At 35.9% G+C, this 13,524-nt stretch overlaps 1 protein-coding gene across 39 annotated transcripts in view; it reads right to left on the bottom strand.

Moving 5' to 3' along the window:
• SATB1 (SATB homeobox 1) overlaps positions 1-13,524 on the bottom strand; it is a 108,416-nt gene that overhangs the window by 5,892 nt on the left and 89,000 nt on the right. For all 39 annotated transcript variants that reach the window (XM_043540962.1, XM_043540966.1, XM_037890444.2 and 36 more), the window contains one exon: positions 29-232. In XM_043540962.1, coding sequence (XP_043396897.1) covers positions 29-232 — 204 coding nt within the window. The remainder of the gene's footprint in view (positions 1-28; positions 233-13,524) is intronic.

The raw sequence follows: 13,524 nt of genomic DNA, 5'->3' as shown, positions 1-13,524 counted from the left end.
TATATTGGATTGGCCAAGGTAAACTAACCTGAATCTGCTCTGCTGGAACATGGATAATGTGGGAAGGTCTGTCACCATGGTGATGAACTGCATTGCTTTCTTGTTCATAAATGGCATCTCGTTCAGGCTGAGGAAGACTGAGGAACCTTCGGATCATTGAAAGATTCTCCCATAGGGTCCTGTTTTCTGGTGAGGGATCTTCCTTCCAACGTAACAGTTCACAAAGCCACCCCTTGAAGATAACATCAAAGTATCATTTAATAAGGGATAGATTTTACTCTCATTTACACTTCCTTTGGAGTGAATGGGGTTTTACAGGGACAAACAAGGGCTGAATTGGTACTTTTACATTGCCTCATTTCCCTCCCCGCCACTTTTCTTTGTCAGAAATTACTTTCGTTTTAAATTCTGGAGGCCTCTCCTGAAATCTAAAGTAAATACTAAATGTGTCAAGAGTCTGTTATGTTATTTTACAATCACAAAATAGGAATTTTTTGCATAACATGTTTTCAGTAGTTTCACATACCTGCTATATATTAACAAACAAACAAATTGATCAAGGCAGTATCCCTTACATACTCCAAATACATAGTTAGTGTTTGTTTCATCTAACTCCAGTATGTTCTTTCTTCTGTTTATTTTCTTTTATGTAAGCCAATATCCATCTCAGGGTATTAAGAATGTATTTTAGTAGCTAGTAGATGTCTTCTGGCTGCTGCTTCTTATTTCTTCCCCCCCGAATTCTAGTATGATAATTTTTCTTATTCAGAGTAAAAATACTTCAAAAATATCTCGTCTGTAGTTCTGCCTCATGTAAATTGTTATGATAAAGGAGTTCCATAATGTCCTTTTAAAAGAAAGGAATCCTTTGAGTAGACATTAAGTTATATGTTCTTCCTCATTGCTACATACAGAGGTGGCTTTGCAGGTGAACTTACTCCATATGATAACTTTATCTATTTCAGATCCTTTCCCTTTAAAATAGACTTTAAAATCAGATTCACAAGTTTGTTTGATATTGTGGATTTAAAAGGGGATATGTTCATAGGTATGCACAGGAACATGCCCTTTACACCATTTCCAGATTATAGCAAATTATCTAAGAATGCACCCACTCCAACTCAGACATGTTCTAGGCAAACAGACTAAATGTATGACAAAAGACTGTCCCATGAGAAATGTAGCAATTGCTAATTTGCTTCAAAGACAGACATACAGTTTTATCTTGAACATTTAGCAACTGGTTTCTTATGGTACCTTAAAATTAAATCTGGGGTACTTTCTGCCTTTGTATTTAATGTTTGAAAGGAATAGCGCAGACACAAACTGGCTAATATAGTGTGCAGCGACTCTGCATTTCTTTGCAAAATGTGAACACAATTACGAAGACAAAACATTACAAGTACACCGGACCCTCGCTAGAATGTGTGTCTATATAGCGCAAATTCGCATATAACGCGGTCGCAGCCATGTATCCCAAATGTAATTACTTTAATTGGAATTCATTTTAACGCGGTACCACGCATGGATCCCAAATCCCGTGTTCTAGCAAGGGTCTGGTGTATATAACATTCACAATTCTTTTTTTAGCTCAAGGATTTTTTTTAAACTAGCTCTATAAAATTTTATTTCTTAATGCTGTAAGTAAGATAATGTGATATTTTAGTGGACCAACAAATAATACATTCAGAAACCTTTAGACCCCTTCTTCACGTACTCTGGTTTATCCAGTTTACTATATTTTCTGTAGATACACTAACAATGGAAATTTAGATGTTCTTGGTGCCATACATACTTTGTCCAGAAGCTAATTTCAAAGTGTAGTTTTTAAAAAACCATTAAAGAAGAGAAAACAGTAGAAGTAGGTGATTTAATTCATCCTGTGTTATTTGGAGGGCTGAAAATTTAAAATATATGGTCTTGGTCACAGATGGCAGATTAAACAATGGATATGGAGGAAAACATATGGAAATAATGAAAAATAAATGCTTTAAATAAATATGGTGGTTGAGGAACCGAAAACTTAAACAGGGCCAAATCCAGATTTGTGGTGAACAGGTACTCTGGGTAGAGAAGATAATGTATTAGAAAACTGTCCTTTGTGGAAAAAATGGGATAGAAATCCAACCTATTGCTCAAAAGAGTGCTAGTGAGAGAGAATGGCTACTGTGGTGTCCAGTGTAACATAGGCGAAGAGGTCTAGTCTAGGAATCTGATTAGGAAATGTAGCCAGCTCCTTAGCACATATGCCATGATGTCCACCACATGCTAGATGGGGTTGAAGACATTTCCTTTTTAAAGCAGCAGCAAAGTGCACCTAGCTGTACATTTCTCCTGCCTGTCTTAAGGCATCATGCTGTATGGGGGTAGGTTAGTGCATGGACCACACATGCACTCAGCATGATGCTGCTCCTTCCAGTCTTCTGTGTATTTCATAGGCAGAGGGACAGTATTCTGCATTTTTTTAATTATACAGCATCAGTTAAATTGATGGATAATGTAGGTTTTTGTTTAAAAAATTTCAAAATCCAATATTAATAAAAAATACTGTGAAATTTTTAATTAAAAACAATGAAAATTGTCTTTCAAATATTTGCAGCCTGCTATGCTTCCCACCCGAAATGTGTGGCATTGTGCTAGTGATCCTGAAGCGGAAAATGAAACTGACAAGTCTGTTTAGATCATAGGAAGCGAAAAAGAAAAAGAAACAAACTGCAGTTATCTAAGGTATAAGTAACAAAAGCAAGGACATTTGTTTTTTAGCCTGACACTGTCCATTAGAACCTGGGCATATGTGGTGAACATGTGGACCACAGATGTTCTTTAGGAAAGATTCATCACAATTATGCTGGCTTAACAAATATTTCAGAAAGAGAGCTTTGATTCACTTAAAATATTTTTTCCTCATATTGTCACTTCAGTGTTTCTATACATACTAGATTGATCCTTATTTTTATTAATTGCCCATGACTAACATAACATTTCCAGTAGTTTGCTATTAACCTTTGCCCTGAAATAATACCTCTAATTCCTTATCTAAAAATCATTTGATGAATTTTAAGTTGAAGCGTGTCTCCTTAGCTTTCCAAGGAAATGCAGTGATTTTAAGAGACTGAAATCAGATGCTTCTTACAAACTATTTCAACCTGCAGCCATAGACTGCTATTCTAACAAAAGTGTCTGTATTTCCATTTTATTCTTCATGTATTTTAAAAGGAGCAGATAGACATTTTGTTGCAACATCTGTGTGGCAATATGGAAATAACCAATTTGTTTCTTGTAAAATTACAAGGGTAAAAAAATTTACTGGACTGATCTCTACTATGTATTTCCGAATACTTTTATAAAGCCTGATTTTATTAAGGTTTAAATGATGCAGGGGGTGAATGGGCACTAACAGAAGTTGTATGATCTAGCTCCCACAGGGGACCAAAATCACTGTTCCAACATCAGTTCTTTTAGACTAAAAAGTCATTAATATTTTACATATTTCCAGGTTCAGTGTTCTGTACCAGATAAATGCCTCCATCACAAAATTCAACACACAGAGAGGATGTGAGAAATGATTTTATAATATTTAGAAAAACAATTGGATGGACTTTCAAAACCATGACATCTTTTGTTTTCAATCTGTTTTTACTTGGAGCAAAACATGAACAGATGTAGTTAATGTAGCTTTTAAATTTAGAAATGAACCCAACAGGGCCAAATTCTGCCCTTCTATGATAGTTTAAATCTGGAGTAATTTTATTGACTTTAATCAGGTTATTTCTTATTTACACCAGTATAACTGAGGGCAGAATTTGATTCACAGTTTTCATGTTTTATAGCTTCTCAAAATTATAGGACTATAAGATAATAGGCAAAAGACTTACTACTCAAATCAGATCACAACTGTTCTTTAGTGCATACAAAGCACAGTGAAAAAGCAGCAGCCTTTCAAAAATTAGGCCAATTCAAAAACAGCAAGCCTAAAAAACTAAAACATCCTTGGGAACAACCTAAACTTTAAACATAGTATGTTTGCCAGGCAATATTACACTGAATATAAAGAAGGTATAAGACAAAATATAAACATTTAGCTACATATAAATACACTTGTAGAACTTTCAGAACGTTACTACTTTTCAAACTGACAAAGTTTAATGTGACACCTTCTGTTCTAAAACCTTTGTTTCTATTCAAAATCACGCCTTTAGCTGCTATCAATCACTATGCTCTCCCTATTACTTAAAATACTAACATGGGCCCTGGATGAGCTGAAAATGCCATGCAGATGAATTCTGAGATAATATGTTCAAACCTGTTATATACAACACAAATCCTGTAAAGTTATGTATTGTAAACCTACATTTATTGAGAACTAAAAGTCTTAAATCCATCTGCCACAAAGGAAATACCGTTATGCACTTTAGAGTAACCAAGAACCATCTGCAAAGGTCTTGCTACAGTAAGCAAAAAAATTAAAGATGCTAAACCTAAATATTATTAAAAAAAATAAGTCTTCTGACTGACTTTTTGTTAGGATGTCATTAAAGAAACATAAGACATTAGAAAGCAGAGAAACTGCCAAACTATTGCAGGAAAAAAGGAAAACACACACAAAAAGATAACGACAAATGTTATAGTCCACAACATACACCATTGTATGCTTATTTTAAAGAAAAATTCAGCAGTTCTAATCTCAATAGCCCAGTGATGTATTTTTCTGAAAATTTTAATTGTATCTGATTTAAATACAAATCCTGATCCTCACCCTTACTCTCACCTCCCACTTTCTAGCTAGACAATTTCTGGTTTCCTCAGCACTTTCTTTTTTGAAGAAGTTGATACAAGTCAATTAAACATGGAATAGGTAAACACCAATTCTTATTAAAATCAAGAAGGATTGCCTTTCTGCAACCAATCAACATTTGCTATGCAATTCCCTCCAGATCTGTGGCAGGGCAAGGAGGCTCACCTTATTTTTGACTGTGCCAAACAACCAGTCTAGAAGGAAAGGAATTCAGTAAAGAGCAACTAAACTTCTTTGTTTGGTAAATCTATTAATGGTAAAAAGAATAAAATGACAAATACTTCTTACTGTATTAACTAGCAAGGAATCAAATATATATTAAAAAAAGATTAGCTCTAACTTGAATTCTAAATGGCAAAACATTTTATATCATGTATGCTAAGATATGAAGAAGGTTCTTTCATATATTACATGCAGGAGTATTTTGTTGCAATCTCTGGGGTATATACACTATAAAAATATATGGCATTAGAAGAAATCAGCCTAAATAGGGAGGTATTTGATACAAAACATTTTAGTGGAAAGCATGAATTACATTTCTGCATCCAGTATGAACCAGGATTAAGTACATTATCCATTAAACAGTACTTCTAAACTCAAAAAATTCAGTATTGTAGACTAAACTACAGTAGGCATTTTGAATGAGCACATTTTCAGCAATAACTATAAAGCTAGCAATTTATCATTCAGCAAATAATTTTCTACTTTTAAAAGAATCTGTAAGTGTTACTTATGCTAATGAAGACCGTTTTTAATCTGCCCACAAACATGCTAATAGAGGGCAATTTTTTTTATTTACAAAGCTGAAGGCACTCAAGTGTAATTTCATATCAATGTTCTATAAACTGGGTAAAATGGGCTCTTAATCGTCTGAGCCACCAAAATCCTTCACCTTTAACACAAAGGCTTAAAGACAGAACAATAGATGCAAACTGATGAACTAAACTTCTAAAACTGACTTTCTCCCTTCAAAATCATTCAACTTGCTTTACAAATCTCATCTTTGTTAAAATGGCTTTGTTCATTGCCACTGATACTTCCATTACTTTTGGAGCTATGAAGGCAGAAATACAGGGTGGAAAGCACTATCACAGTGAATGTCTCTTTTCCTCAGGCTTTAACTTGTGAGCTGTTCATTGTGCAGGAAGGTTGCTTTTGCAAAAAGAAGTCATAATACTTTGAACAATGAGATACATAATGGTGGCAAAGGAGTACTGAAAGCATTTTAAATTATTTACTATGTTAAAAGGGTGAAATGGTACTTTAAATACATCAAATTTCATCATCTGGGCCATTTTTTGGTGGCAAAGTGGTATTGATCTTTCCAAATGCTTAAAATTAACTATTTCCAGAAGGTCATTATTTGATTAAAGACATTAAAGTTGAGGGCAAGAAATGATGCACTTTGTCTTCTTTCCCATTCAAATAATCATGTAATTTAATCAGAACTATCCCTTCATGTCCTGTAATAAAAATGTTTGTCTTAAGATATTGTTCTTTACCTAACATATTAACCTTTAAATGTTATGAAGTTCTTAAGAATAATCTTTGCTAGAGAAGATTCTTCCATAATGTAATGAGAGAAATCCCAACATTTAAATTGATAAGGATAAATTTCCTCTGTACATTGATTAGAAAATGCATTAAACCCTTCAACTATGATTTCTCAGTGTTCAACAGAACCTAGAAATTCAGAGTTCTGAATAACCAAATTTTACACACAGTATTTTGAAGCAAAAATGTGCCAACTATTACATATATTGCTCCAACGTTAATAAACATAGTAAAATGGAACTATAAACTTGAGGTAAAGTTATATAAAAACATTTCAGTTGGCATTAATTTTGTATTTGAGAAATATTCTATTTTTACTAAAGAACAAGTAGTAGTAAAAATTTAAGGTTCATCATTTTTGGGCTGAGACCATTTAAATTTTACTTGTTACTGGGTGAAATCCTATGGGTTTATTCAGGAGGTCACACTAGATGATCACACATGTTCCCTTATGGCCTTAAAATGCATGAATCTACTTTTGGAATTTCCTAAAATCTGAAAGCCTATTTCCAGATAGAAGCAGGCCTGGCTGTAGTCCTATTGATGGTTTGATGTGGAAGGAGAAGTCAGACCCAGTTGTCCCTTACCTAGGCTTTTCTCTGGTGTTCAGATCTAGGTTTTACTTGTCAAATAAGGTTACCTTTCTCTGGCAACTTTGTAGCGAGCAGGAATGGGAAAGAGCTCCTTCTCTTGAGATGGCTAGTTGGCTATGCTGGAGTAAGGAACACATGCTTGTCTTGTCTGTGTTGTCAGATATCACTTTATCGAGCTTCCTCCCACACAAGATTCCATCTAAGAATTTAAGGCTCAGAGGATTTAATTTGAATAATTAACTGCTGACCAAGCCTGTTTAAGCCTGGCCATTGAGTTAACTGCCCTGGCTTTCATTGCCAATCTACCCACCACTAACACAGTAGGGATGTTTTCTTTACTATTAACTTGTATTCACCCTGGTTTCCACTCCTTCCTAATGTTTCTTTGACAGAGGAGTGGGAAATTGTTTTAGTTTTGGATGGGAGATATTTTGTATTTATCCTGCTCGTCCTTTTACAGATGCATCTTGTTTCTGGCCATCACCTTTTCTCTCTAGTTTCAGACACGTTTTTGAGGGTTCTCAGAAGGGGTTATTGTTATCCAAAGCTGATAGTTTCTCTTCTTCAAAGGACTGAGCTAGAGCTTGCAGAAGGAGAATTTGCAGGGATTTTTACTTTTGCCCTTCGGGGGACGGTAGGTGTCCCCATCAGAGGAGAGGTCACTTTTCTTGCATTTTAGGGGGCTTAGACCAGGAGCTGGGGGCAGACAGGGGTCCATCTGTGTGCTTTTTACTCTCCCAAACTAAATTGAGAGGAAGTGTAGATGAAATTCAAGAAACTGGGATGGCACACTGGGATTTCTATCTATAGAAGTGAATTGTACTAAAGGAAAGGTGGACTTTTGGACTAGCCTTGGAGACGCCTACTTGGTGAAGATGTTAATATTTGCAGCCTTGAGAGCAGAGGAAAACAGACCTTCCCTTGTGGAGGTCTCTCTGGAGGAGTCCTAGCTAGTGTCGGGGGATAGAAAAGCCACAATAAGCTGTAAGCACGGCAAACCTCTTCCCTCGGCAAAGTGAAAGTCCATGAGCTGGAAGCCATCATGACAGAGCTCCCCTCCTGTGTCTCCTTAGAAGGTCTCCTCATAGACACAGCACATCTTGACTTTGGTTTGCTCTATTTGGCCTGCTCTGATAATTGGGGAACTAGGAGAGCAGCCTGGCAAGTAGTCCCTGTTTGAGAAATAAAGCCCCTGAAACTTTGGCTCCCAGAGAAAAAGCGTAACAAAAATGATTTTGCTTGCTGTGATCCCCATTCAGCTTTAGAAGATAGACAAGGTGCAAGAGGCAGAAAAATCTGCTGTGAGGGCGGAAGGGGCGGGACCAAGTCCTGAAAACTCATGGACAAGCCTAAACTAGTATAGCACTTAAGGAAGCATAATGTAACCGAAGTAGCTCAGCTGGGGAGTGTGGTCAGGATCCAGAAATGCTCTGTATGAAAACAGGAAAATGTGGCTGCACAAGTACATAACCAGTAACACAAAGGGTTCATAATTTAAAAAAACTGATTAAAACAAGTTCTCTTACAACTTGGCTTTTTGTTTAAATGTCTCAATGAGATCTAAAAAAACAAACTAAGTTTGAAGTTTCTAGGATCTTCAGTATATGAGTTATCCAGATTTGAACTACTATATTTTAGTTAGCTATTCTCTCATACTATATATTACTCTGTCTGTACAGTCACTCCCTTCTTTCCTGTGTCTACATACATTTGCAGCATTTGTTCCAGCACTGAATTTCCCAACTGGAACTGTACCAAAACAAATAAAAAAAAAAAAATTTTTTTTTGCAGTGCCAGCCTGTTAGGAAAATGATAGGTCATACCTCATGTTTTAGGCCTTTGTGGAAACAAATACATTTCACCTGCTGTTCAGCATGATTTACAAAGTTTGTTTAATGTAAAAAAGCATATATATGATCTTGTTGACTGTCCGTTTGTTTGCCTTATGAACCCACTACAGCCACATCCTCCCTACTATACTATACTTCTGGGCCACTTTTAATAGTATGTGTGGACAGGAGATGAGAATCCTCTTAGGGCGCATATAATATTGACCTGGTCCCCTTTACAGGGGGATGCATTGTAAAGGCTGTCACAGTTCTGTGTGAATTTGAATTAGATTTTTTTTTTTTTTTTTTAGCTCTTATAAAGCTTATAAGAATAGATGAATAGGCATAAAATGCTTTCTAGAGAAACTAAGGTCTATTACATGAAGGGCAATGGGCTACTTGATTTTTTTGGAAAATGGAAATAGGCAAACAGCTTTCATGACCAAAGTTTCCTAATACTGCACTAATGTGTTTTTGCCAGTTAGAGCCTTTTTAATGAGTTTATTATTGTCTTTTCAAAGTTTATGAAATTGGTTTGTGTGTGTCTGCAAAATTCACAATTTATTCATTTCTGACCCAACAGCACTGCTGTTCTGTCATTCAGTAAATAGAGATTGCTCTTCAGTATATTATATGACCTCTATCGATCTAGCTGAACAAGAACTTCACGCTTCCTCTTGAGGGTAGGCCTTCAATATAGCAGGGATGAGAGGTGTCACCACAAGACCATCTTACAAAATACAATTTTAATAGAGACAACCTGAGGGTTTCTTCTCTGCTCTTTAGACTTTCTCCAATCCAAAAGAGGACTACCGCTGTTTCTTTGTTACATAAGCTGACTGATTCCTTTGCATCAGCTACTGGGATTTCCCCAACCCTAAAATCAGGAAATTTGAAACTGATCATATGGAAGCGTTAATGGCATCTATGCACTTATTTTACAGTTTAACGGAATCACTAGAACACAGATTGGTTACTTATTCATTATTAACTCTTCAGTTGCACCAATCCAAAGTTTTCATGTTTTAGGATTTTTTTTAAATGATCACTCCTGATAGTTCTGTCAAAAAGGTTGGTTTCTCTATTTATTATATTGGCTTTTGTTGCCAGAGGATCAGCAAAAAGGGTGAGCCTGGATGTGATCAGCTGGGATTAAATAAATAAATAAATCAATATGTAGCTGTCAGTACAACAGATGGGAATTAGTATAAAAGAACTTATAGGGCTTGTCGGAAGAGAGGTAAACTTCAAAGATAAGGGATTCATTTTTTTCAGCTAGGGAAGGATGAAGAAATTGATGTTCCTGTTTCTCGAGGTATCATATTTAATCCATTAACCAGTCACATCATCTTGCAGTTCTAATCTGTTACAGCACCCTCCCTTTGATGTGAAAAAACCCAGCTAATAGTGGTACGTAATGGTATTTTGTGTACACTTTTTCCTGGCATAGTTCAAAATAAAAATTTCCCCTCCAATCCCATGTGTGCATCTTTAACACCTGTCCACCAGAAACTTACAAATATGAATTGAAGTTGGTGGCATTTTTGTATTTTTTTTTTAAATAAAAATATATAATTTTTAACAAAATAAGGAAATGGAATATTAAAGTAGAAAATTCATTTACAGCCAGCAGGTGAGAAAGAAAAGAAAGAAACTGCATATAATTAGCTAGCTGGCTATTGTCCTGATCCTGCAAGCTACTTTGTGCAGGCAGACCCCTGCGCTTACTTGGATCCACGATGAAATCAGGGTGAGCGATACCGGGGGCAAGGACCCAGCCTCATGGAGCAGGATCAAGTCCTAAAACTGTATCAGATATGTACCCTCCATGTATACATGCACTTATGGGAGAAAAAATTCTGTGCCTAACTAAAAATGTAATTATTCAACTCGTTTTGTACTCAGCTATAAAAGTAATCTAAATTAAGAGCTGCCCCCAAACTTAGTTCCCTATCTCTCAGCCTCCTCCACTTTTCTTTTCCAACTATATTTTTCTTCACTTCAGTACAAATAGCAATGATAGGCACAAGCCCTAATCAAAAATATAATAAGCATTCTTTTGCAAACCTTATATAAAATGCAACTATATTCATATGTAAAAAGACAAAGAAAAAAAAGGAAAAATAATAATGGATTGTATAAAAAAAATGGTAGGTGATGCTTTATTCTCCTTTCTTTTCCATCATTCTTTCTTCTACACATACAATACAAACGGCACTGTAAGCACCAACTACACGAGACAAAAAGGTGTTTAAAAATCAAAACAAGAAAAAACAACTGCCAATTAGTTAATAAAGTCAGCCTTAGTCTGGTACATTACCCTTTACACTGTAGGGCTATAAAATGGGTCACTGGGTTTCACAGAAGGGTGACTGGAAAATACAACCCCACATCCCTTACACATACTGAAGAGAAGTTGCATGTAAAAGGGCCTGATTTCACGGCAATAGCACGGCTTCCCTCCATAGAACTGAAAAAAAACTACCAAAATGCTTAGTGGCCCCTATATTTATTTTTAAAATGTGCCATGAATTTTTCTTTGGCTGCTAGACCTACAGTTGAGTTAAGCAGGAGTCTTTACCAGAAGGGGTCTGGCGATTTTTTCAAACCTTTTTACCACTAACAACTTACAAGCGAACAGCAAATGTTTATTATTAAGCTACTTATAGAGGTTGAACATTTGCTTCTTTGAAAAGGCCTTTGGTAAACAGACCTTGGGGACAGAAGAGCCACTTTCAAAAAATAACTCACATGTTCTTCTTAAAAAAAAAAACAACAAAAAACAAACAAACAAAAAAAACACGCACAAAAAGCCCTAAAACGAAAAAAGTTTCATAATCCTTCTTTCTAGAAATTCATTCTTTCCTCATAGAAAAATGAACTACAAATTGAAGAATGAGTCCAGATCCCTACAATTTTCAAAAACATTTTAAACTACAACATTCAGTTTGACAGGGATAATTTTCCAGTAAGTTACATCACCCCACAAAAAGTGCATATCCCAAAACATATTTCCATTCACCACTTGCCATATTCTTGACCCAAGTCTCAATTTTTTAACAGCTCTATATATGCATATTTAAATTAGACATTTAAATATTCCTGAACAAATTCCTTCTATATTCCCTTTTGGAACAGGGTATATTCAGTGGTTTTCAGTTTCTGAATAAATGGCACCTCATGCTATTAAAATATGACAACACCTCAGTTAAGATGAGGAGGATAAAAGTTGTAAGAAAGAAAATGTTTCTCCAACTTCTCCTCCAGGTTCTGCTGACATTTTACTACAGCCAAGGTCAGAGAACTTAGCAATGCCAGCTGTCTCAAGGCCCCTTAGAACCTCTTTAAAATGAAGATCTTAGGAGATGGTGAAGCTCCAAACAGATGAGAAGGCGACAGTGATGAGAACATATCCCACATATGACAAGGAAAAGGCCCCTGCTTATCACATGGTGCCTGGGAGAGTGGTAAGCTGGGTCAAATGTGAAATAAGGGGAACGGTCTGTTCTCCTTCTTCCTGACTGGCCAAGGCAGGGAAAGCCTACGGGAACTGTCCCCCAATGTTTTCAAGTACTTTGCTTCTGTTTGGTGAACTCTAATAAAAGCCTGGAGAAAAGGCCCATAAAAAGACTAATGCTTGGATCTTTATTTCCCTTCCCTAGCTAATGAAATTGCCTACCAGCTCACACTATCACTTCTGGATGTCTTCACAAATGCATCTTCCTCTAAGATTTCCTCCACTGAGTCACTTGTCTGGCGGTACTAAGCCAGGTAAGTTTCGTTCCTTATATTTATTTCCACCCAATGGCATTTATTTGGAGTTTCATGCAAAAGCGAATAGTTCCAGTGATGTCTGGTAATAAATCTTAAAATCAGGAGCAGCTAGGTGCCACCTGAAGCCGAACAAAGTGAATCTCTTTTCTTAGGCCAACTCCTTCCTCATATTAAATCAGGGTAGCAAATCATTAATTAAAGGTGAACCAAAAATGAAGTTACATTTGAGCCTGTCACAGCCTGTTTGTTTTTGTGTTTAATATAGTTGGAGGAAGTTCCTGTATCTACAACATTCCGCGTTACATACCAGAGACATTAATATCCTGATTCAGTAAAGTACTCAAGCATGTGCCTAACTCTAAGCATGTGAATAAGGACACTGAAGTTACTGATGTTTAAATACCTTGCTGAATTGGAGCCTAAAGCTTTAGAGAATTCTACTGAGGACCACTTAAGGTCTCATCGATTTTAATTTGCCTCTCAAATACCACCCTGATGTAACCTGAGAAGTGACAGAACATTATACTATATAGAATAAAGTTGAGTTGATCACTGAATATCAATTTGGATAAATATTTGTGAACTGGGATTCCCCCTACACCTGCTGTGTCACTTGTATTAGTCTATCCATTGGAATAGTTTGGATATGCTATATTCAAATTCTGAAATATGGGCAAGTTAAATTTGGAGGATAGCAAAAATACGCAATATGAAAATCTATTTAATTTAATTCAATTGAATTCAGATCAACAAAATTTTGTCCCCTCTCATTATGACTAAGAATCCTACAATATTCTTTTCAGTGCTAACAATTTTTAGCTATACAGCTTATAAAGGACAGGAAATACAGATCTATACTCTCCAACCTCTGTTCGCTTTAATTTGGATCTGTCAATCCTCTATTAAATTGCTTCTCAAACTGCCATATAAAGGCCCAGCAAACATATTATCACTTTCACAGAAATTCCTTCTTTGTATT

This window comes from Chelonia mydas, chromosome 2 (genome assembly GCF_015237465.2).
Source record: "Chelonia mydas isolate rCheMyd1 chromosome 2, rCheMyd1.pri.v2, whole genome shotgun sequence".
In the NCBI taxonomy this organism is placed as follows: Eukaryota; Metazoa; Chordata; order Testudines; family Cheloniidae; genus Chelonia; species Chelonia mydas.
The sequence above is the reverse complement of the archived record's forward strand: the minus strand, read 5'-3'. Positions and strand labels throughout refer to the sequence as shown.